At 41.9% G+C, this 26,809-nt stretch overlaps 1 protein-coding gene across 2 annotated transcripts in view; it reads right to left on the bottom strand.

Annotated features, from left to right (window-relative positions):
* Window positions 1-26,809, bottom strand: part of FRMPD1 (FERM and PDZ domain containing 1) — a 173,373-nt gene that overhangs the window by 48,778 nt on the left and 97,786 nt on the right. For both annotated transcript variants that reach the window (XM_075825560.1, XM_075825561.1), the window contains exons 2-6: window positions 24,338-24,442; window positions 16,944-17,101; window positions 13,292-13,394; window positions 11,538-11,583; window positions 3,754-3,858 (exon numbers count right to left, since the gene is read on the bottom strand). In XM_075825560.1, coding sequence (XP_075681675.1) covers window positions 3,754-3,858; window positions 11,538-11,583; window positions 13,292-13,394; window positions 16,944-17,101; window positions 24,338-24,438 — 513 coding nt within the window. In that variant the 5' untranslated portion in view covers window positions 24,439-24,442. The remainder of the gene's footprint in view (window positions 1-3,753; window positions 3,859-11,537; window positions 11,584-13,291; window positions 13,395-16,943; window positions 17,102-24,337; window positions 24,443-26,809) is intronic.

Here is a 26,809-nt window from a genome sequence, read left to right as displayed (position 1 = left end):
CGGGGTCGAGTTCTTCTTCGTTAAAAAGAAAGACGGATCTCTTTGACCCTGCATTTACTACCGTGGTCTCAACCAGATCACGGTCAAGAACAAATACCCGTTGCCACGTATATCCGAACTGTTTGACTGTATACGAGGAGCCAGGATTTTTTCAAAATTAGACTTGCGTGGGGCTTATAATTTGATCCGAATCCGTCAAGGTGACGAGTGGAAGACGGCGTTCAAAACCCGAGACGGGCACTACAAATACCTGGTGATGCCCTTCGGACTGTGTAACGCTCCCGCGGTCTTACAGGAATTCGTCAATGATATCTTCCGAGATCTCCTCTATATCTGTGTTGTAGTCTATCTCGATGATATTTTGATTTTCTCTCCAGATCTGACAACTCATCGGAGGCATGTCCGTCAAGTTCTACTGCAATTAAGGGAGAATCGTCTATATGCCAAGCTGGAGAAGTGCGTCTTTGAAAATAATTCTCTGCCCTTCCTGGGCTACATCATCTTGGATCAAGGTCTCAAGATGGATCCTGAGAAAGTAAAGTCCTGTAATGTCCGTGGCTGCGAGCTGTCAGCACCAACCTCCCCCTGACAGCCGCAGCCATGAGTCGGCAAGCGCTGGCCCCAGCCTCCTCCTCAGGAGATTCCAGCGCTCGCGTCCCCTCACCTCTTCCGGATTCCGTAGGGTGCGCGCGCACGCTCGTGCTCTTAAAGGGGCAGCGCGCGCACCGGACCTCATGGACGAACTTTGACCCGTGAGTACCCTGGACTATAAGAGGGGTCCAGCCCCCTAGTTCTATGCCTGGGCGTTGTTGTGTTCCCTATAGTTTGTCTATGTGATAGCCTCCTAGTGTGTTTCCTGTTCCAGTCCCAGTCCCTGTCCCTGTACCTATACTTGTTTCCAGTTCTTGTACCTAGCAATCCATACCTTCCTGGTCTAGCACGGAGCTGTGCCAAAGTCGCGCTGCGCTACATCCACGTCTGACCTGCTTCACCTCATCTGAAGTCCGCCTGCTACCTAAGTCCCAGCCGAGCCTGACCTGCTGCTGTCTGAGCTGCCACAGGTACCTATAGAACTATAGACAGTCACCTGCTCCCTGTTGGCCAGCTGCCTTACCGCCAAGGCGGTACGGCCCAGTGGGTCCACAGACCCTTCGTGACAAGTCTGTTCTAGAATGGCCTGAGGTCCATGCAGCGTTTTTTGGGATTCGCCAATTTCCACCGCCAGTTTATCCCAAACTTCTCATCACTGACGTTCCCATCTCTACCCTTACCAAGAAGGGTGAGAACGCCAAGGTGTGGACTCCAGAGGCAGAATCTGCATTTATTAGCCTCAAGAAAGCCTTCACTTCAGCCTCGATCCTTCATCATCCTGACGTGTCTCAGCAGTTCTCATTGGAGGTGGACGCTTCTTCTGTTGGTGCAGGTGCACTTCTGTTCCAGAGAAGTTCGAAAGGGAAGGCAGTAATATGTGGCTATTACTCGAGACTTTTTTCCTCTGCAGAGCGCAACTACTCTATTGGGGATCGGGAGCTACTGGCCATCAAATTGGCTCTGGAGGAGTGGAGGCATCTGCTAGAGGGCGCAGCTCACCCCATCCTGATCTACACTGACCACAAGAACCTCACCTATCTCCAGTTGGCTCAATAACTAAACCCCCGTTAAGTCAGGTGGTCACTGTTCTTCACCCGTTTCCAATTTGTGCTCCACTACCGTTCCGCTGACAAGAATGTAAGGGCCAATGCCCTGTCCAAGTCATTTGAGATGGATGAGACAGTGGAGTCCCTTCAAAGTATCATAGACCTGTCCTGTTGCTCACTCCAAGCCTGCCTGCCTGCTCCAACCTCTGCCTGTACCCAATGTCCCCTGGCAGCACATTGCGATGGACTTTATCACATACCTTCCTCCCTCAGCAGGATGCAACACTGTCTGTGTGGTGGTGGACCGGTGATGGCACATTTTATCTCACTGACCAGCCTACCTTCTGCTCCTTGACTGGCGAGTCTCTTCATTCAGCACATCTTCCGCTTGCATGGCTTGCTCCTTCACATCGTGTCTGATCGGGGGCTTCAATTTACCTCAAAATTTTGGAGAGCCCTCTGTAAACTCCTGGATGTGAGATTGGTCTTTTCTTCAGCCTATCACCCCCAGTCCAATGGGCAAGTTGAGAGGATTAACCAGATCATGGAAAATTATCTCCGCCACTTCATCTCCATGCAGCATGATAACTGGGTACAGCTTTTTTCATGGGCCGAATTCTCGTATAACAACCACACAAGTGAGTACACCACTTTCACACCATTCTACATTGTATACAGTCAACATCCTAGAGTCCCCCTTCCTGTGTCGCTACATCTCAGGTACCCGCTGCTGACTCTGCATTTGGGGACTTTCTGCAAATCTGGCAACAGACCCGGTCCTCTATTTTGCTGGCAGTCGATCGCATGAAGTGAAAGGTGGATATAAAAATAAGAGAGCCGCCTCAGTATCTTCCAGCTACCAAAGTCTGGCTGCCCTCAGAACATTCGTTTAAAGGTGCCTTCATACAAGTTTGCTCCCAGGTTCCTCTGACCTTTTGAGATACTACAACAGATAAACCCTGTCTCATATAAGCTTCGGCTGTCTCCTACCCTCAGAATCCCTAACTCCTTTCATGTGTCCCTCCTGAAACCAGTGTTCCTGAACTGCTACAGTAAGACTCCCAGTCCAGCATTTGCTCCCAGCGGTTCATCTTATGTGTTTGAGGTGAGGGAGATCCTGGACTGCAAAAGGGTAGGAGGAAGGACTTTCTATTTGGTGGACTGGAGAGAGTTTGGTCCTGAGGAGAGGTCCTGGGAGCCGGAAGAGAACCTCAGTGCCCCTCCCCTCATTAAGAAGTTCCTCTCTCGCTCTGACCCCAAGAAGAGGGGGCATAAGCGGGGGGATACTGTAGCGTCCATGGACGCGGACTGTCGGGATTACTCACCCCCCGGCGGCTGCAGCCATGGATCTGTGAGCGCTGGCTTGCATCTCATTCCCATGAGACGCTAGCGCTCACTTCCGCTCCAGTCTGCTGTGTCCCGTAGGGTGCGCACGCATGCTCGTGCCTGGCCTTATGGGAATCCCACATGGGAATCATCATCATCAATTAGCCCATGATTCCTCTGGACAAAAAGAAGGGCCCTGCCCCTTTGCTCATTGCCTGAGCATTGTTAGTATTCCCATGACAGTCTTGTAAATGGTCCCTTAGTGTTATCCTGTTCCCGTGCTGTGTCCTTGTTCCTGAGCCTGTTAGTGTTGGAGTCGTGTCCTACTGCACCTGCTATCTTCTGCCATGTCCCGTGTCATCTGCCTAGTCCAGTGTCAATCTGCCACATCCATTGTTATCCGCCACGTCTGGCGCAACCTGCTGCACCTGCTGTCATCCGACACATCTGGCGCAACCTGCTGCACCCACCTCCATCTGTGCTAAAGCCTCGGCCACTGTCTGGACTATTCAGGTACCCTAGAGCGGGACTTTGTATTGATTGGGTGGTCTGTTGCTTGGCCAGCTGCCTCCTGCCTACGACGGTGCGGCCTAGTGGGTCCACATACCCACAGACCGTGACACTAGGATTTACGAAATATTCATTTACTTTCCCTCAGATTTCATGTTGTGTGCATTCTTGTACTGATCTTATAAGACAGAGGACGTGGGAGAGTGGAAGGCAGGGACATATCACTGTTAGAAGCGCCACATATAGGTTGTTTTTAACATTTAGATGCGAAGCTACTAACCTGAGTGTGGCCATTTACAATCACTTCTTCAGCAAACCTTACTTTCACCGGATTGCTTTTTAATCTGGCCCTTTTCTCCGCTGTAAGAAAGGATGACTTGGGACTCTGCACAAAAATAAGAAAATGTGTTAAAATCTCAAACAGGCAATCGGAGACAATAGAAATAACCGTTCAATTATATTTTGGTTGGTTGAGGCTGGAACTCATAAAATGAAATAAAATTCCTAAATACAATACAAGAGTTTCAATTCATAGGAAGTATTGGTTATATTGTTTTCAATTGAATTCGAAATGTAATTATTTTATATTAAGAAATAATGTAATAAAACTGTAGAACCTATTTGTTTTGATTTCAATGATAAGTAGGAAAAATAAAGCTGGTCATAAACTTGAGATAGCTGTCCATCCAACTCCCCATAAACATACATGTGCAGACCAGGGAGGAGGAGATGAACAGCTGCAAGGCACATCTGGCACTTCTTATCTCCCAAGGAATATGTTGAAATCCATGTCCCTGTTTAAATATGAGGAAAGCCATCTGTAAATTTAGGCACAAGGTTTTTTTTCTACCATGTTCAAAGTAATTTAGCAAGGATAAAACTTCAGACAACTCTAAATGATGGGATTGTTTTCCCTGCATTAGATACAATCTACTACAGCACTATAGATGGCAGCAGTTAAATGGTTAGATCATAATGCTTTTCATTGATAGCATTTCTGTATCATTTACAGTCTGGTAACTCAATTGGCCAAGTCTTTAATGAACAGTCAGACTGTAATATTATGGAATAACTCTGATTATTGGCACAGGCACTTCATGTGCTTTTCCTACCAAAGCAACCTCAGCCAAGGATCTATATAATATATACCCTTTATATAACATTGCTGTAAGTAACTAATATGCAGGCAACAAACATTGGGACATGTAACAATGCATCATAGCTATAAAACAGAAGTAAGAGGGTCCTTATAAGGCCGAATTCAGACGAACGTAGAGTACGTCCGTGTGTACTGTAACGGGTGTAGAGCTTCTGCCTATTTTATAACACTTCATAGTATTAGACATTAACATTTTAAATACTATGTCATAGGCATATCTTTGATTAGTGAAAGCTTTCACATTGCATCGGGTGCAGAGTACAGTCCCATTCAAATCTATGGCTGGGCCCTCAACATGAGTTCAAAGATATGGAGATCGCAGAGCTAAGTTCCAAATAGACACGGTGTCCTTTCATTTAAGTGAAGTTAGTCATTTAGACATTAGTGGGATCTAGGTGTCGAAACCCCCACAATGCAGACTTCTGACATGTCTTTATGTCAAAAGAGTGAAGAGTCACTTTAAATCCAAAGTAAACTTAGACATTCATGGCATATATGCTGTTTCCATAACTCCCATAGGAATCAATGGAGAAATTTATTCTCTCTGTTTATTCCCCACCTGGATGCGATGTGGATCAGGTGACCCCCTGTTCTCGAGATAGGTGCGGGTGCCAGAGCTAGTGCCCACATCGATTAGACATTATATGGCATATACCGTGGATATGCCATAAATGTCTAAAGTGGGAATACTTCATTAAACAATAAATAAATAAGAAATATTTCTCATAGTAATAATTTATTATGGAATATTTCTACAAGCCTCCAACACCTCAGGTTCAAGCTGCTAGGTCATGAAAATGGTGACTGAGACCTTGAACAGGACTGTGGACCTTCAGGTAAGTTTTTATTTTTATTAGAATGCTTGGATGAGACTGGGGTGTGGGGGTGACTGTCAAGGAATATCGCTGATATTGTTTTTTTGTTTTTTTTTAAATATGCAGGTTTTGCTTTGGGTTTTGTGATCCTATAGTGGTGCAACTACACAGTCGAGTCACATTAATATGACCACCTCCTACTTTTGTCGTCGGTAGAGCATAGCCCATGAAGGAAGTGATGTGTCGTGGGCTGGCTTGGTGGGTATATTAGTTGAACCCATATCAGTTGTTGTTGCCACGGGTAAAAGGGGCGATTTATCAGAGTTGCAAAAAGGGATGATTATTGGCTTTCGGGCCAAGGGTGGCAGTATTTCTCAAACAGTGCAGTTTGTGAACTGCTTATGTGCTGCTGTGGTGACAGTTTATCGTGAGTGGATGAATGGCACCATTGGGAATAAAGAATGTGGAAACTGCAGAGCACCACATGCCATTGATGTGAGAGGGGAACGTCGTATACGAAGGTGCGCAAGGAGCGAACGACACTCTACAGTGGAGCAGCTCACCGTGAAAATCAACCAGGGGACTACCAGACGTGTGTCTAAAACAACAGTTCAGCGAACCCTACTGCGTATGGGGCTCAGAAGCAGATGGATGGTCACTGCTCCTATGCGAACAAAGGTGCATCAGAAAAAAAGGCTTCAATTTGCACGTCAGTATCGGAATTGGACCACCGATGACTGGCAAAGGGTTGCCTTCTCCGATGAGTCAAGTTTAATGCTTCATAGAATGGATGGACGTTGTCGTGTCAGGCGAAAAACATCAGAGAACAAACACAAGAAACCATTGCTCGAAGATCACAAACCGGTGGTGGTGGCAGCGTTATGGTCTGGGGAATTTTTTCATGGCATTCTCTGGGCTCACTCATCCACGTGGAAGCTGCTCTGAACTGATATGGGTGTGAATTCATCATTGCAGATCACGTCCACCCATACATGATGTTGGTCTTCCCTGTGGCAGCTGAAATCTTCCAGCAAGACAATGCGACATGTCACACGGCTAGAAATATCCGACAGTGTTTGCAAGAGCACGACGAAGACTTCAAAATATGTCCCTGGCTCCTTAATTTGCCAGACTTGAACCCAATTGAGCATCTGTGGGACCACCTCTATCCTCTTGTTCGCTCTATGGATCCTCCCCCACGCACCCTCCAGCAAATGTGGGATGCACTGCAGTCAGCATGGCTCAAGATACCTGAGAGCCTACCAGCACCTTATTGAGTCACTCTCAGCCCGTCTAGCTGCTGTCCGTGCTGCACACGGCGGTTACTCTGGATATTAGCTGGTGGTCATAATAATGTGACTGCATAATTACAGTTTCTTGTTTTCTTGTTTAGTTTTACTGTTACAGTAAGTAAGTTTTGCTATTCTTTCCATCAAAAAGTAACAGAAACTTTAAGAAATTAAACCTATTGCAGGTGTAAACAGAGCTTCAACCCCTTCAGGACACAGCCTGTTTTGGCCTTGTGGACACATCCGATGTTTTTCAAATCTGACATGTGTCACTTTATGTGGTAATGACTTGGGAATGCTTTTACCTATCCAAGTGATTCTGAGATTGTTTTCTCATGAAAACAATTTGGTCGATATTTATTTGTGAAAAACACCAAAATGTAGAGAAAATTAGTTAAATGTATCTGCTTGTAAAACAGATAGTAATACCACACAAAATAGTTACTAGTTTACATTTCCCATATGTCTACTTTATGTTTGCATTGCATTGTTGCATTGTTTATCGAACAACCCTTTATTTTTTAAACCAAACAAGAAAGAACCATGGAGTCTATAAGTCAAAAAATATATATGTATATAATAATTTTATTGCACAACAAAATTATACTGGTTACAAAATATATGTTTCTAAAAATGAATCACAAATAAAAGCATGGCCGCCAAACAAGAGTCAAATATTCAACAAATGAAGTCATGTGAATATGAACTTATAGGAATATATCTCAAAGCAAATGCATATAGTATAGTATAAATATAGTTGGGTGTACTGGCTACAAAGTAATATGTTCTGCTGTTTAAGGATAGATAGGAAGGATGTTTGTAACATACACTGAAGATTGGGTTACAAAAGGACAAATAAAGAGTGTTATATCTAAAGATTTTACTCATACATATGTGAATGCTGAATGCAATTTGTATATATTGTTCCCGAGCAACAAGAACAACGAATGATGAATAACCAAGTACTAACCCATGTGGCTGAGACTCAAAGAATGGCGACCGGCCCCTTTCTTTTTCTAGGACGTTACAAGGCTTAGAACTTTAGCAGCAATTTCCCACATTTTCAAGAAAATATCCAAAACTTATTTTTTCAGGGACCAGTTCAGTTCTGAAGTGGCTTTAAGGGCCTTATATATTAGAAACCCCTATAAGTCACCCAATTTTAAAAACTGCACCCTTTAGGTGTGTCACAGGAATTACAGCAGAGTGGAGGTGAAATGTATAAATTTCATTTCTTTTTTTAGAAATTCCATTTTAATCAATTTTTTTCTGTAACACTGAAGGTTTTACCAGAGAAATGCAACTCAATATTTATTGCCCAAATTCTGCAGTTTTTAGAAATATCCCACATGTGGCCCTTGTGTGATAATGGACTGAAGCACCGGTCTCAGAAGAAAATAAACACCCATCGGATTTTGGGGCCTCCTTTTTATTAGAATATATTTTAGGCACCATGTCAGGTTTGAAGAGGTCTTGTAGGGCCAAAACAGTGGAAACACCCCGAATAACTCACCATTTGGCAAACTACACCCCTCGAGGAATTTATAGAGGGGTATAGTGAGTATTTTTACCTCACAGGTTTTTTGCTGAACTTAGTGGAATTAGACCGTGAAAATTAAAATCTACATTTTTTCCAGTAAAACATAGAAATTATAAATTTTTTACAAGGCATAAAAAAGAAAAAACACCCCAACATTTGAAAAACAATTTCTCCTAAATAAGGCAATACCCCATATGTGGTAATAAACGGCTGTTTGGACACATGGCAGGGCTCAGAAGGGAAGGAGCGCTATTTGGCTTTTGGAGCTCATGTTTGCTGGAATGGTTTTGGGGTGCCATGTCGCATATGCAAAGCCCCTGAGATACAAAAACAGTGGAAACGCCCCAAAAAGTGACCCCATTTGGGAAACCACAGCCCTAATAGAATTTATCTAGGGGTATAGTGAGCATTTTGATCCCCCAGATTTTTTGCTGAATTTAGTGGAATTAGGCCAAGAAAACTTCTAATGTTTTTTATTCAGTTTTTTTACGGCTTTCACCGTGCGCTATAAATGACATATTTAATTTATTCTGTGCGTCTATGCGATTACGGCGATACCATATGTATATCGTTTTTTATGTTTTATGGTGTTTGCACAATAAAATCCCGGTTTTAAAAAAATCATTTTGTTTTTGTGTCACCGTATTCTAAGAGCCACAACTTTTTTTATTTTTCCATCAAGAAAACCGTTTGAGGGCTTGTTTTTTTGCGGAACAAACTTTAGTTTTTATTGGTACAATTTTTGGGTACATGCAACGTTTTAATCTTTATTTATTCAATTTTTGGGGGGCTTAAGTGACTAAATAAAGCGATTCTGGTGTTGTTTTTTTATAAAAAAATTTACGCCGTTCACCGTGCGGGATAAATTACATTACATTTTTATAGTTCAGGTTGCTACAGACGCGGCGATACCAATTATGCATAGTTTATTCATTTTTTTCTAATAATAAAGGAATTTATAGGGGGAAAAAGGACGATTTTTTATTTTATTGGTTAGAACTTTTACTGTTTATATTTTTATACATTGTTGTTTTTTACTTTTTTTTTTAGTCCCACTAGTGACTTGAAGATCCAACTGTTGGATCTTTGTTATAATATTCTGCAATACTTATGTATTGCATGGTATTACACCTGTCAGTTTCACACTGACAGGCAGCGTATTAGTTCTTGCCTCTGGCAGCACCTAATCGCCTTCTATAGATGGCAGACCCGGAGGCCTTTGTTAGGACCCCGGTTCCCATAGCAATCATCGGCATCCACAATTGCGTGACGGGGTGCCGATGTTGTTGTAACTGCTTAAATGCAGCAGTCGCTATTGACCGCCGCATTTAAGGGGTTAATCGGCGGGGATCACGGCTGTCACACCCTATGTCTTCCCTCAGTACTAAGGCTGCTAGTAGCATCCAGTACTGAGAGATGCAGGGCTGCAAGGAATGCCTGTGTGCTCTGTTAGGAGCACACATAGATTAACGAGCTACAGGCACAAGGACCAGCGCTGCAGCCTGTTAATCTACGTGGGGTGGTCGGGAAGGTGTTACGGAAGTGTTACCCAAAATGCTAAATTCATTGAATTTTTATTTGTAACCTCTTCAAATATACAGTGAAGGAAATAAGTATTTGATCCCATGCTGATTTTGTAAGTTTGCCCACTGTCAAAGACATGAACAGTCTAGAATTTTTAGGCTAGGTTAATTTTACCAGTGAGAGATAGATTATATTTTTTTAAAAAACAGAAAATCACATTGTCAAAATTATATATATTTATTTGCATTGTGCACAGAGAAATAAGTATTTGATCCCTTTGGCAAACAAGACTTAATACTTGGTGGCAAAACTCTTGTTGGCAAGCACAACAGTCAGACATTTTTAGTAGTTGATGATGAGGTTTGCACACATGTTAGATGGAATTTTGGCCCACTCCTCTTTGCAGATCATCTGTAAATCATTACGATTTCGAGGCTGTCGCTTGGCAACTCGGATCTTCAGCTCCCTCCATAAGTTTTCGATGGGATTAAGGTCTGGAGACTGGCTAGGCCACTCCATGACCTTAATGTGCTTCTTTTTGAGCCACTCCTTTGTTGCCTTGGCTGTATGTTTCGGGTCATTGTCGTGCTGGAAGACCCAGCCACGAGCCATTTTTAATGTCCTGGTGGAGGGAAGGAGTTTGTCACTCAGGATTTGATGGTACATGGCTCCATCCATTCTCCCATTGATGCGGTGAAGTAGTCTCGTGCCCTTAGCAGAGAAACACCCCCAAAACATAATGTTTCCACCTCCATGCTTGACAGTGGGGACAGTGTTCTTTGGGTCATAGGCAGCATTTCTCTTCCTCTAAACACGGCGAGTTGAGTTAATGCCAAAGAGCTCAATTTTAGTCTCATCTGACCACAGCACCTTCTCCCAATCACTCTCAGAATCATCCAGATGTTCATTTGCAAACTTCAGACGGGCCTGTACATGTGCCTTCTTGAGCAGGGGGACCTTGCGGGCACTGCAGGATTTTAATCCATTACGGCGTAATGTGTTACCAATGGTTTTCTTGGTGACTGTGGTCCCAGATGCCTTGAGATCATTAACAATTTCCCCCCGTGTAGTTTTCGGCTGAGCTCTCAACTTCCTCAATATCAAGGATACCCCACGAGGTGAGATTTTGCATGGAGCCCCAGATCGATGTCGATTGACAGTCATTTTGTATGTCTTCCATTTTCTTACTATTGCACCAACAGTTGTCTCCTTCTCACCCAGCGTCTTACTTATGGTTTTGTAGCCCATTCCAGCCTTGTGCAGGTCTATGATCTTGTCCCTGACATCCTTAGAAAGCTCTTTGGTCTTGCCCAGTTGTAGAGGTTAGAGTCAGACTGATTAATTGAGTCTGTGGACAGGAGTCTTTTATACAGGTGACCATGTAAGACAGCTGTCTTTAATGCAGGCACCAAGTTGATTTGGAGCGTGTAACTGGTCTGGAGGAGGCTGAACTCTTAATGGTTGGTAGGGGATGAAATACTTATTTCTCTGTGCACAATGCAAATAAATATATATAATTTTGACAATGTGATTTTCTTTTTTTTTTTTTATATATAATCTATCTCTCACTGGTAAAATTAACCTAGCCTAAAAATTCTAGACTGTTCATGTCTTTGACAGTGGGCAAACTTACAAAATCAGCAAGGGATCAAATACTTATTTCCTTCACTGTATGTCCCCTCTATTTTATCAACAAAGCAATGGTCAAATATGAATATAAAACAGATCTATATTTACCAAAGTACCGCGAAGTATTGTTACAGTAACAGTGTTTCCTGAATCCCTGTAATATAAACACATTATATTCAATAAGGTATAAAGTTATAACTTTTCATAAAATATTCCCTAAAGCTATTAAACCATCACCTTAGCCATTTTAATAGTGCACTTGAAGAAACGTAGCCACATGCTCCCTAACACAAACGATAAAACCTCATGCAGATGGCAGAGTCTGTACGGCAGTTCATGGAGGCTGTTCATCTCCCTAGTACGGAGCCATACATCCTTTGTGTGCTGCTTTAGAGGCTCTGTCACGTGCTGATAGTATGGAGATATTCCCCCTAGTTTCTGGGGGAGAATGACTAATATGTACATACATATGACTTTCTTTTCTGTCTAAATATGTATGTACAAAACCAGAGACATACAGGAGGCACAGTATAAGCCCCATGTGCTAGAATGGCAGCCTTATTATGACTACAAAACGGATCCGTAATATGGCCATTTGCATGTGGCCCTAAAGACTATGTACAGCTTTGAAATTATTTTTTTTGTTTGTTTTTTTAAATAAAAATGTCTATCAGTGTGTTTGATGCAACTTTCTAAATGTCAGAGCCATTCAGGACCCGCTGACATTGAACCGTTGAAAGTCTCTGTTACCTTTTCTTTTAATGGCAGCAGATTTTTGTTTGAATGTGTAGTCAAAAACATTCTAGGTTTTCAATTCCAAAATGCAGTCAGCCAGCTAATGCCAGAGTAGACTTAGCGTACCGTGTATAAGGCTATTTATAAAAAGTAAAATGGCATGTGCCAGCATTGTAAGATGTAACATTTCATTTGTTTTGTGACACAGTTATTTATGCTTCATATAAGTATACTATGTATATTTTGCTCTGATGGTTATGTGTAAGATGCAGTTTGCTGATCTAACAAAATAGAATTTTCATAATGCAAATTTCCGTATTTTTTAAAATTATACATTTTGGACAATATAATCAATTGATTCAGGTGGTGCACAGTTTTGTTTTGGATGTCAAAATAGAGGCGTTTATTCAGTAGAGAGCTGGGTTGGTCACGTAACATAATGAGGGAGATTATTATTTATTACAACTGGTGCAAAGGAATTGTGAAACGGTTGCTTATAGCAACCAATCTAATTCCAGCTCTCATTTTTCAGAGGCCCTTTTAAAAATGGAAAAATCAATCTGATTGGTTGCTATGGGAAAGTCCTCCACTTTTCTATAGCAGCAGTAATGATAAATCTCCCCCAATGTGCCTTCATATTCCAATGTGTTGTTCGTGACTTTCCAGAGGACTTCAGGTAAACCTGTTCAGTTATCTAAAATCAAGTTATCTTAATGCTTAGAAGAAATAGTTAGAAAGTTATTACAATCTATGAACAAAGCAGTGTGAAAAAATACTGAACAATTCAATGTCAGTTGGTGCCTGCTCCATCTGTGTATCTGATCATTTTATATAATAATTATAGAATTGACTAAAATTAAGCAATTACGGGTACTGTATTCTACACACTCTGTAGAATATTAGCACACTATTACCGTTATCTATGGTTTCTAAAAGCATGATGCGAGTATCACACCGCAAGATAATCTCTGCATTACCAAACAGTTTACAGGACGGAATCAGCAAGATTTAGCTGTGGTATTGTCTTCTCGCGCTTATGTCATGCATAATCTAACACAGATAATGTACTTTGCTAAAAGCCCGCTCTTCTACACTTAGCTGTAGTGACAGCATGTAAAATGCATTACCTGACCATGTCTGCCGCCTTCTGAACATGGATGTTTTCCACATTTTCATTGTTGATTGCAAAGATTTGATCACCTGGTAATAGTTTCCCTTCAGCTGGACCGCCTAAACCCCCCCAAAAAACAATAAAAATTAAGTATTTAATAATCAACTATCTATCTATCTATCTATCTATCTATCTATCTATCTATCTATCTATCTATCTATCTATCTATCTATCTATCTATCTATCTATCTATCTATCTATCTATCTATCTCATATCTATCTATCTATCTATCTATCTATCTATCTATCTATCTATCTATCTATCTATCACACAAAAGTTTGAACAGCACATTCCAACAAAATGAAACAAAACGTGTGTGCAGGTGCAAGAACACCTGTGACTGCAAATTTATACACAAGAAAATGGCGACAGCACACTGCAAGCACTAATGTCACCTAAACCACTAAATATAAATAAATATGCATTACATGCTCAATCTACTTACAATAGGGAGGTTCTTGGCGCACATTTTGGTCAAATTGTGTGAGCCCACCTGCCATGACAAGGCGTCCTCTATAGGTGGGAACCTACTCTGCACATACACCCAGAACTGGGACTAAGCCTACATATATACCTGGGGATGGTAGGAACCAGCATTAAACTAATTAAAATCACCCAGGGCAGAGTGGGAGGAGTGCAAGAACAAAAAATGGAGGCAGTCACCAACCCCACATATATGGATTACATAAATAACACAAAATTTTTAACAGCACATTCCAACAAAATGAAACAAAAAGTCCCAGTTCTGGGTGTATGTGCAGAGTAGGTTCCCACCTATAGAGGACGCCTTGCATGGCAGGTGGGCCCACACATTTTGACCAAAATGTGTGCCAAGAACCTCCCTATTGTAAGTAGATTGAGCATGTAATGCATATTTATTTATATTTAGCGGTTTAGGTAACATTAGTGTTCGCAGTGTTCTGTCGCCATTTTCTTGTGTGCTGTATCTATCTATCTATCTATCTATCTATCTATCTATCTATCTATCTATCTATCTATCTATCTCACATTTATCTATCTATCATCTAATATCTATCTATTTTTGACACATTTTTATGTGTATATACACTTAGTGCACAGTTTATTATTAACAACTTCTTAATACTTTATTGGGACACCTTTTTCCCATACCCATACATTGTAATGTACATAATTGTACTGTACCTTTCTGAATGCTTTCACTTTCCGATACCTCGCAGTGATCGTATATGAGCAAAATCTGTGTAATAACCACTTTACATAATATGCAGTCGTGAAAACGTAAAGACACTTGATGTAAAGGTTTTTATTTTTAACATATGTTCACAGGTATGCCGGAAGATAGCGCTCGGCAGTCCCATAGAAATGAATGGACCGGTGATGAAGTATGCGCGCTACCACTACATTCCTATGGTGCTCCCTGGAACTACAGGGTAAGCCTGTTCTTGTGATTGGTGGGGGTCCCAGTGGTCGGACCCCCACCGATCAAATATTAATCTCCGTTTCTGTGGATAGGTGATTAATAATTATTATGGGGAAAACCCCTTTAATAGCTGGTATTGCCTCCTTTGGAGAAACAACTTCCAACAGGCGCTTCTTAAAACCATCTTCAAGTGGTTTCTTGCTTACACAGCGTGGTTCAAATTCCGGTTTTGACTTGACCTTTTAGAACCCTCCATTTATGTTTTTCAGCCATTCATTGGCGGATTTACTGGTATGTTTAGGGTCATAGTGATGCAAGATCCACTTTCAGTTGAGCTTCAATCTTCTGACAGACAGTCTCCCATTATCCTCAAGCATCTTCTGGTACAATGAAGAATTCATAGTGGATTCTATGATGGTGAGCTGCCGACTTGATGCAGCAAAGCCGGCCCAAACCATAACATTTCTACCACTATTCTTTACAGTTTGTATCATGTTCTTCTGGTCAAATGCTGTCTTTGGTTTTCAACAAGCATGTCCTCTGGTACAGTGGCCAAAAACCTTTTTATTTGCCTCATCTTTGCAGAGCACATTGTTACAGAAGTCTGGGGTGGTTGTCTAAAGTTTGTTCATGAACACAGTATTGCTTTAATTTACTTTCTGGATAGAAAAGCTTTCCTCCTGGCACACGATCATGTAGATCTTATTATTTTAGCCTCTTTCTAAGGCTCATGCATTTTGACATCAATGGTAGGGAGGGCTACCTGTAGAGACTTCTTTCAGCATCCTGCATTCTGTCCTGTGATGGAACTTGTTGGAATGACCTGGCCTGGGCAAGTCAGAGGTTGTTTAAAATCTTTTCCATTGTAGATGATTGTTCAAATGGTGGAATCATTGATATTCAATTGTTTGGTAACCTTTTTAAGACCCTTTCCAGACTTATAGGCATCTATGTTCTTCTTTTTGAAGGTCTCAGAGAGCACTTTGTTGTTGAAATGTGTAGTTTTACCATACCAAGATTCATAGAGAAAACCAAACTAAATGTCTGAGGTTTAAATAACAGTGTATTCACATGTGTTTCTTTTATGGCGTTTGTTTGCCACAAATGATCACAAAATTATGGCAAAAAACATAAAAATGCTACAAAACCAGCACATGTGAATACACCCAAAGACAGGTTCTTCCAATAACACTGTCTAACAATGTTCTAATTAATACTGTGTATGTATATTGTATATTTTTCCTACCTTTTATTTTTAACTAGTGCAGGATAAACTAATCAAAGGATCTATAAGTTCCATACGTGGGTTTCTAATATTTAAAGAGAAGTTCCTCCCAAAACTTAAAATTGGCCATATATTCGTAAACCAGAAGTTTGAGAGATAAAGTTTGGTCATTTTTATTCTTTTATTTCACAATATATTGGTGTTTGACTGTTTTATTGTGGCGGCCATTTCTGCAAAGGTAACAGGAAGTAAAGCCATATGTGCAAAAATGGCCCACAAAACAAACATAACAGAATAATAACAATATCTGTAAACATAAAGCAAAAATAATCACCAGGCATTAGCTTCTGCTCTTATTTCAGATTTACGAATATACAGCTTCCTCTTTAATAAGCCTATGCCATCATTTTTTTTAAAGTAATCATATTACAAGGTATATATACTAGATTGCTGTAGATGAGCAGTTATTAGGTATTTATTCTGATTGCCATATTTGGAGGCTGGAAGGAATTTTCCCCCTAATATAAGGCAATTGGTAACTGCCTCATAGTGGTTTTTGCCTTCCTCTGGATCAACTCGCAGTATTATAGGTTGGACTCCATAGAAATGTGTCTTTTTTTTTAACCTTATAAACTATATGAATATGTATGTAACTAATATAAATACAGAAGTAACAAAAGCATGTATGTCACATATGTGGCATATTTATCAACCTTCTCCTAAATAAATAGTGACAGTTTTCATGTTTAAAAAAGTTATCATGGCTAGGCAATTGTAATGCTTCAAAAAAATGTATCAACTCATTTACATAAAAAAACCATAATAAAGCCCTTGTCTGTTTAAAGTTATGATAAAATGATGAATTACCTTTAAAAACAAGTTCACATAAAAATGTATGTGCCATACAAATGAAAATATTGATTCATGGTCTACATATCTATAGAACATTGCTTTCTATTTGAAGTTATAAGTCCACCTACCTGCAGTAACAGCTGTGACAGTAAGAGGCAGGTTGCGTGATATGTCAAAGCCATAGCTGTCAAGGTGCGGATCTTTTATTATGTCTAATGTGATCTTCAATGAACATGCATATTGGTTTGGACCGATGGATGGACTGTCCCCGGTTGAGGTTCTTCCACTTTTTAAAACCAGATTAGAACAAAAATGATACAACACGCACATTAATACTAATAAAGTAAGACATGCTAGTGCTGCAGTAAACAGCCATTTTATTCTCTGCTACACAATTTATAGAATTTATTATAAACATCTGAGTTTGGTCAGCCAGTTTATACCCACGCCAGCCATGTTTCTTTGGTGAATTATTTTTGCCACTTAAAAAATTACCTGTTATATATTTTCAATGTAACAACATTCTGACTACAGTACTGCAGAACTGGAAATGTTAATTTAACATCAGTGTGACCACTTGATTCACCTTATATATAACCTTATATATTCACCCAACCTCTTCCCCACATAAACCAATGCCAGATCAGTAATAAAATATCTTTGATAAGTAATGTACAATATTTGTGAAATACATAGATGCTCTTGAGTACAAAAATTCTCTTGTAATTATAATTTTACAGAAAGGTCAGAAAATGTATGGGACTGGCACACATAGCCCTCAATGTGTTATAAGGCTCGCTAATGGATTATATACTATTAGAGTAAATTCACATCGTGTTCAGTGTTTACATTCGGCAGGATAATTTGAAACGGCCCCACCAATCATATAGATAGACTTATGCAACTATATGACTATGCAGTTGCATATACTGTATCTGCCATTGACTACACAAAAATATATATGGCACAGTACTTTTTTTTATATCGTTTTTTTTTTTAAAGTGCAGTCGACTACATTATTCCTAAAGTATTCTGTCAAAAGGTGTGCCAAAAAGGACATTAAAGTCTATGACCATAATCTGCATATAGCTATTGTCTATATGCCCTTAAAAATTATTCCTGCCCCCATGTTTGTATGCCCAGTCCCTATGCCTCTTTTGTTATGCTACAAACATCTCTTCAAGTGAGGCTGGACTAAGGGCTGTAAGTCTAGTGAGAGGTCGTGACTGGAGCTAGAGGTAGGCAGTTGAAGGGTTACCAGCTATGGAGAGTGTTATAGTGAGATGTGGAGGGACGAAAGGCTATAAGAGGGGGACGAAAATCCATTTTAGGCAAGCTAGTAGGCTTTTAATTTTTGTAGGGGGTTTTGAAGAGTTGATGTTTTTTTTAATGTAAAATCAGGATAATGCGGGGGTTAGGTGAGTTGTTTGTGTTTGGCCAAGCAGAGGCAATGGCGGATCTCCATAGGGGCGTTTTGGGAGGCCGCCCAGGGCCTGAGTCTCCCGGTGGGCCAATGGCCGCCCAAAGTACATTGCAGTTTTGTCGCATTTTTACCGCAAATCGCGGCAAAAACTTAGACAGAACTGCATTGTGTATTTCATGCAAAAGGACCTGCAGACATATGGTCACATGACCTTATGTTTGCAGTTCTTGTTACTGTTTAGAGACCTGCAGGTCATATGACCGCAGCAAGAGTCCATAGAGAAGACTGAATTGCTATGTATGTATGTATAAGGGAGATGGGTTCGTTTAAGGGGGTCTGTATTTAGGGGGTCTGGTCAGAGGTTTGTATTAGTTTAAGAGGTCTGGGGTCTGTATTAGTTTAAGGGGTCTGGGGTCTGTATCTAGGTTGTTTGGTCTGGGGGTCTGTATTAGTTTAAGGGATTTGAGGACTGTATTTAGGGGACTGGTCTGGGGTCTGTATTTAGGATGTCTGTATTTAGGGGTCTGGTCTGGGGTCTGTATTTAGGAGGTCTGTATTTAGGGGTCTGGTCTGGGGTCTATTTAGGGGGTCTGGTCTGGGGTCTGTATTAGTTTAGGGGTCGGTATTCATAGTCTCTCTCCTTACTGGAAAGGCCCTAGCATGGGGAAATCCCATCTGGGAACGTCAAAGACCGGAGATCCGTGACTTGCAGTATTTCCTTCAAACTTTCCGCACAGTATTTGAGGAACTTGGACGGGTCTCTTCAGCAGCTGTATCCTTGCTGACCCTGTGCCAAGGAGACACCTTGGGCGAGTATGCCATTCAGTTCCGTACCCTAGCGGCAGAGCTGACCTGGAACAATGATGCCTTAGTGGCCACATTCTAGCAGGGGCTATCCTCTGATATCAAGGACGAGCTTGTCGCTCGAGATCTGCCTTCTACCCTAGATAACCTCATTCTTCTAGCTACCTGGATTGACATGAGGATTCAGGAACGGTCTCAAGAGGTTCGCCGGGTCAGAAGACTTCGTAGGCTCGCTCCTATATTCCAGCAACCCCTGTTACCCTCATCAGCTGCTCCACCTGAGGAGCCTATGCAAGTAGACCGCCTCAAATTGTCTGTCCAAGAGACACATCGCAGACGCACTTCGGGACTCTGTCTGTATTGCGGCCTCGGAGGCCATTTTGTGCGTCTGTGCTCCCAAAAACCAAAAAACTCCAGTGCCTAGGTTTGGTTGGAGAGACAAATCTGGGCGGAATGGCACTAAATAAAAGACTATCTCCCAAACTGTCCATTCCCGTGAACATAGTGTCTGGTGAGAAGACACACCGAGTCTCTGCCTACCTGGACTTTAGATCCGTGGCAAACTTCATCCAACAAGACCTAGTGGATCAGCTCCAGTTGCCTATGGCTCACTTGGAGACACCCCTGGCTGTTGCCTCAGTGAACAGTCTTCCTCTGCCCGATCCCATCGTGTCCGAGACCAAGCCACTGAAACTCCACATGGGAGCCCTTCATACCCAGCAGATTACATTTCTCGTTTTGCCCAAAGCCATCAATCCGGTGTTGCTGGGCCTGCCCTGGCTCTGGCTTCATACCCCTGTCCTGGACTGGAATTCTGGAAAGATTCCCCAGTGGTGCGCCAAGTGTTTCCACCACTGCCTGTTACAGGTTCATCCTGTTCTGCCTCCAGTGTCTCAGTCGTTGACAGGATTACCTACTCATTTTTCACAGTTCGTGGACGTCTTTGGCAAGAAGGAGGCAGAGATACTTCCCCCACACCGGGCGTACGACAGCCTGATTGAACTGGTTCCTGATGCTTCACCTCCCCGTGTATGTGTATAACCCCTCTCCTTGCCAGAGACTCAGTCTATGTCAGCCAATATCAAGGAGAATCTGGAGAGGGGTTTCATATGAAAATCCTCCTCCCCGGCCAGCGCCAGGATCTTCTTTGTAAAGACAAAAGACGTATCTCTTCGACCCTGCATTGACTACCGTGGTCTCAACCAGATCACAGTCAAAAACAAATACCCTTTGTCACTGATCTCGGAATTATTTGATCGTATTCGAGGAGCCAAGATCTTCTCTAAACTAGACTTGCGTGGGGCCTACAACCTTAACCGAATCTGTCAAGGTGATGAGTGGCACAACGGCTAAACCACCGTCAAGCCAGGTGGTCGCTGTTGTTCACCCGTGTTCAATTTGTGCTCCACTACCGTCCCGCTGACAAAAATGTGAGGGCCGATGCCCTGTCCAGGTCGTTTGAAACAGAGGACACTTTGGAGTCCCCTCAAAGTATCATAGACCCGCCTGCATTGTCACTGCCAATCCTTTGCAAGTTAGAGACATCCCTCCGGGGAGGACTTTTGTTCGGCGGTCAGATAGGAGAAGAATTCTCCGCTGGGGACACAGCTCCAAACTGGTGGGGCACGCTGGTGTTCGCAAGACTCGATACCTGATAACTCGTCATTTCTGGTGGCCCACGCTGCCCAAAGATATTGTGGACTTTGTCTCTTCCTGCACTGTGTGTGCTTCCAACAAGGTTTCTCACTCCAAACCTGCCGGTCTGCTCCAACCTCTGCAGGTATCCAATGCCCCTTGGCAGCACATTGAAATGGACTTTGTCACAGACCTTCCCCCCACAGCAGTATGCAATACTGTATGGGTGGTGTTGGACCTGTTTTCGAAGATGACACATTTTATCCCGCTGACCGGTCTGCCTTCTGTTCCTTGCTTGGCAAATCTCTTTATTCAGCTCATCTTCCGCTTGCATGGCTTGCCCCTTCACATCGTGTCCGATCGGGGGGCTTCAATTTACCTCAAAATTCCGGAGAGCCCACTGTAAACTCCTGGATGTCAGATTGGACCTTTTCTCAGCCTATCACCCCCAGTCCAATGGTCAAGTCGAGAGGATTAACCAGATCATGGAGAATTATCTCCGCCACTTCATCTCCATGCAGCATGATGACTGGGTACAGCTTCTTCTATGGGTCAAGTTCTCGTATAACAACCATACCAGTGAGTCTATCCTTCCACACCTTTCTTCATTTATCTACGGCCAACATCCACAAATCCCTCTTCCTGCGGCGGCTACATATCAGGTACCCACAGTCAACTCTGCATTTGGGGACTTTCTGCAAATCTGGCAACCGACCCGTTCCTCTATTCTGCTGGCAGTTGATCACATGAAGTGAAAGGCGGATACAAGAAGAAGAGAGCCGCCTCAGTATCTCCCGGGTACCAAAGTCTGGCTGTCCTCAAGAAATATACATCTGAAGGTGCCTTCATACAAATTTGCTCCCATGTTCCTCGGACCTCTTAAGATCCTGCATCAAATTAACCTAGTCTCCTATAAGCTTCGGCTGCCGCCCTTTCCTCAAAATCCCCAACTCCTTTCATGTTTCCCTCCTGAAGGCTGTGGTCCAGAACCGCTACACTAAAACTCCTAGCCCTGCAGTTGCTCCCAGCGGTTCTTCCGATGTGTTTGAGGTAGGGAGCCAGAAGAGAACCTCAATGCCCCTATCCTCATTAAGAAGTTCCTCTCTCGCTCTGGCTCAAAGAAGAGGGGGCATAAGAGGGGGGATACTGTTACATCCACGGCCGTGGACCCTTGGGATTACTCACCCCTCGGCCGCAGCCATGGACTTGTGAGCGCTGGTCCCCATCTCCTCCCCAAGAGACTCTAGCGCTCACTTCCGCTCCGCTCTGCTGTGTCCCGTAGGGTGTGCTCTGCTGTGTCCCGTAGAGTGCACGAATTGGTACATCATCAGTAATTAGGACATGATCACCCTGGACTATAAGAAGGGCTCTGCCCTTTTACTCCTTGCCTGAGCGTTGTTTGTATTCCTCTGTTAGTCTTGCAAATGGTCCTGTAGTCATATCCTGTTCCCTGTGTTTCCCGTGCCCTACTACCTGTATCCTGTGTTGTATTTGTTCTTGTGCCATCTCTAGTGTGGAGTCGCGTTGTGCTGTCTATTACGCCTGCTGTGTTACACCACATCTGGTTTCCTCTGCCCCGTTTTGCATCACCTGCTGCCAAGGTCCCGTCTGTGCTTAGCCGTTACTACTGTCTGGACTATCACAGGTACCCTTGTGTTTGGACTATATATATATATATATATATATATATATATTGACTTGGTACACTGCTGTTTGGCCAGCTGCTATCCCGCTACTGCGGTGCGGCCCAGTGGGTCCACGCACCCACAGATCATGACAAGAAACAGCACAATGTAAAGTTCTAAGAAAAGATGCAGATCGTGACAAGAAACAGCTCAATATAGAGTTCTAATAAAAGATGCTCTAGAATTGTTATTTTGTGGGGAGAGCAATTATTTACTAAAACAGACATGTTAGGAGAGGTGACAGATCCTCTTTAATAAATGGCTGCTGTGGCCAATTAAATCCACGCAGGTTTTCATGTCTTTGTAATGGTTTAACGCTGGGTTAAGTAAGAACGAGTTGGCAATACCCTAATCAAGGTTGCTAAGCATATGTAACATACAAGATAAGGGACAAGAAAACTCTAAAATAAGTACATTGTTCTAGAGCATTAGTGTTTTATAACGTAAAAAAACATTTATTTAAACTATAGTTAAAAAGTATGTGGACCCTTGTTGGACATCCCATTCCAAAACTATGAGTGTTAATATAGAGTGGGCCCCCCTTTTGTAATTTTACAAAATGGCCTTCTTTTAACTGTTGCCACAAAGTTGGAAGCATAGCATTGTCTAAAATGCCTTTTTATGCTTGACCGTTAACATTACCCTTCATTACAAATAAGGGACCAAGCCCAAACCTTTAAAATACAACCCAAAAACACTTTCTGCACCAGAGTTTTATAGTAGGCACTATGCATTTTGGTAGATAGCGTTCTCCTGGCATCCACCAAACCCGGATTCATCCATCAGAGTGCCAGATAGTAAAACAGGATTCATCACTTCAGAGAACACGTTCCCACTGCTCCCGAATTCAGTGGAGGCTTGCTTTACAACACTTGGCATTGCACATGGTGATCTTGGGCTTGTGTGCCATTGCTTAACCATGGAAACCCATTTCATGAATTTCCCGAAACACAGTTATTGTGCTGATCTCATCTCCAGATTCAACAATTTTATGCGCCACCTGCTTCAGCATCCAATGGCCCCACTCTGTGAGTTTGTGTAGCGACTTTGTAGCAGAGCTGTTTTTACTCCTAGATGCTTCCAATTCACAATAATAGCACTAACAGTTGACTTTCATGAACTGACTTGTGGAAAAGATGGCATTCTATAACAGTCACTGATCTCTTCAGTACGACCCATACTTCTAGCAATGTGCGTCTATGGCGATTAAATTGCTATGTGCTTTATTGTAAATACCTTTTTGCAATGGTGTGGCTAAAACACCTTAACTCAAAAATAAGGAGAGTTGTCCATATACTTTTGGCCATATAGTGTTTTAGGTATAGCTATTCACAGAAGAATCAATAGTTATTGTTAAACCAAATAGATTAGTGTACAATGCGAAAATACCAAAAAACATTGTAGGGGGATTGAGTCTTAGGCACTGCTCAGAGACTTGTTACTTTTGAGAATTTGCCACAACATTCTGAGCAAACTGCATTTAATTTAAATGACTTTTTCTTTAGAATATTGTGTCAAATTTCCAGAAACAGGAATCTCTGAATAGCGCCAAAGGGGTTTGAGCTCTTATTGGTAGACTGTGATCATGGACTTCTCCAATGTGATCTCCTGACATGTATCTATGACATAACAGATGCTCATGTTGAATTAATGTCCCCTTTAAAATATTACCCTTTAACATTAACAAAGCTCAGTAAATACTTAGTACATGCCTAGGTATATAATTTTCCAAGCGTTAACACTTTCTTTTTTTTAATGCATGGGTATGAAAGGCTTTAAAAAGATGACATGTAGCTCTGGACAAAGAGCGATTATTGATTCCTGGGGTTAAACATTGCTGGTTGCTAGTAGAAATACCATAGAATGAAATGTGCCATACATCTCTGCTGTTAGGGATGCCGTGCATCCCAATGTAGAGCAAACTGTCTTTAAAGCAAGTTAGCAAATAAATAAAAATAGATAATACTAAGCTTACCGGGATGAACTGTCTCTTGACCGGCGTAGCCATCTCACTACCATCTGTTCTATTCTATGTCCCTTGCGTGTCTGGAGTAAATGAGCTTCTGGGTCCTCCATTTACCTGAACAGGGTTTAAATAAAAGAGTAAGCTAAAATATACAGAATATTTCTTCTTCTTGGTGAACAGGTAAAATAAAAAATAGCCTTACCAGGTAATTTGAGGCGCAGTTTGAGTAAGGGTTCCTTAGGAAAATGCCTAACACCAGTGCTGAAACTATTTTGGTTTCAAATATTTGACAGTCGGACAGTTCAAGAGCTAAAAGCTTATTATCAGATTTCTCCTCTGGTCTGAAGAAATACCATGGAGCTGTGTCCCATTTTATTAAACATTAACCCCTTCAAAGTATTCTCTCCCACTCTTGTTCACTTGTACTGAAGGATGTGAATGGAACTTTCACATCCGTTAAGGCGTTAAGTTAAATTCCGAAATAGCATTATACTGCCTGTGAATGATGAGTAGCAGCCTTCACCCTCTTCATCGCTCTGCATCGAATAATGAAGGTTGAATACTGTATATTTCCATTTTTTTTTTTTTTTTCAATACTCCTGACTGGTTTATGAAGATATCATTTTCATTCATTTGTCACATTTGCACTTTGAAATTTATATATGCTCCTAGAAATGAATGGGATCAAATTCACTACATTGATCCAAAATATGTATATATGTAACTCCTGGAAATAGAGATTTAAATTGTGATATTTTGGTTTTAAACGATTATTCGCTTGTTTCCCAAAAATAAAGTATTGCAAAATGTAACCAATACTTTCCCTTTGCTGAGGTCTATTTCTGAAAATGGAGCTTTAAAACACAAATGTTATTGAGCCCTTAGGTCTCTTTCACGTGTCAGTATTCTGGTCAGTATTTTGCATCAGTATTTGGAAGCCAAAACCAGGAGTAGTTCCAAAACACGGAAGAGGTACAAATCTTTCCATTATACTTTTTCTCTGTTATGTTCCAGTCCTGGTTTTGGCTTCCAAATACTAATACAAAAGACTTACCAACATACTGTCGTGTGTAAGGCAAACTGAGATACAATACAAATTTGTAGAAAACTTCTCAGCTACGACCAGATTTCTTTGACATGCTCTTTCCCTTCTCTGTAACTTGCTTATCTACATCTGAGGATTCACATCTGGCATATCTAACTATAAAAAAAACGTACAGACTCATTTCACACCTGATCAACGTACACGCTTAAATACAATGACACATAAGTCCTCAATATCCAGTGGGGTTCATGAAGCCGGGTTCAAAATTCTGACAAGTTGGTACAGAGTCCCCTCCAAGCTGCATAGCCCCTTTCCATCCGCATCCCAACTCTTTTGGTGCTCTGGATCACATGAGGAAACTATTTTACATGTTTTCTGGGAATGTCAGGAGTTAACCTAATGCTGGTGAACTGTCTGGCACATTAACTTGAAATTCACGGACTACACACTCCTTAACCTGTTCCCAAACTACGACGTAATAGTACGTCGTGGTGCGGAGGGGGGATGTTTCACCCTCTGAGCCCACTCCGTACGCAGCGAGTGTCAGCTGTGTATTACAGCTGACATCCGGGACTAACGGCGAGGAATAGTGATCGCGCTGTTCCTGGCTGTTTAACCCCTCTAAGACGCTAGAAAGATGGGTATAAAAGAGTATCCGGCACACCAATTTTGAAACAAAGGTATTTTTTTATTTTGTTTTTAATGCCAGTGGCAGAGTGCGACGTTTCGGTCTAGGTGACCTTCATCAGGCACTGAGCCGTGCTGGGAAACTGAATAGAGGAGCGCTAGTGGTGCTGATAGCGGCTGGAATAGTGATCGCGCTGTTCCTGGCTGTTTAACCCCTTAAATGCTACGATCAATCGCGATCGCAGTATCTAAGATGCTAGAAAGATGGGGGCGCCCCCTCCAAAAGCTCATCCCCCCCACCACATGATTTGGGGGTGCCGAAGGTTGTCAAGGCAGCCCAGGGGCCTAATGAAGGCCCCCAGGATGGTCTTTCTTCATCTCCTGTTAAGCAGTGCCTCTGGTAGGGCTTAACAGGAGCCTGTAAAAATTACAATATACTGCAATATATTAGTATTGAAGTGTATTGTACCAGCAATCTAATAATCGCTGGTTCAAGTCCCCTAGGGGGACTAATAAAATGTTTTTAAAAAAGTTTAATAAAGTTTGTAGTGGTGTAAAAAAGAAAAAAATATTACACGTTAAAAAAAAAAAAACCTTGTTCCTCTAAAGTAATATAATATATAAACAAAATTGGTATCGCCGCGTCCATAAAAGTCTGAACTATTACAATATACCATTATTTAGCCCGCACTGTGAACACCTTAAAAAATGAAAACACCAGAATCGCTGTTTTTTGGTCACTTCATATCCCACAAAAAATTAAATAACAAGTGATCAAAAAGTATCATGTAGCCCAAAATAGAAACTAC

Source organism: Rhinoderma darwinii, chromosome 1 (assembly GCF_050947455.1).
Source record: "Rhinoderma darwinii isolate aRhiDar2 chromosome 1, aRhiDar2.hap1, whole genome shotgun sequence".
NCBI classification, from domain to species: Eukaryota; Metazoa; Chordata; class Amphibia; order Anura; family Rhinodermatidae; genus Rhinoderma; species Rhinoderma darwinii.
The sequence above is the reverse complement of the archived record's forward strand: the minus strand, read 5'-3'. Positions and strand labels throughout refer to the sequence as shown.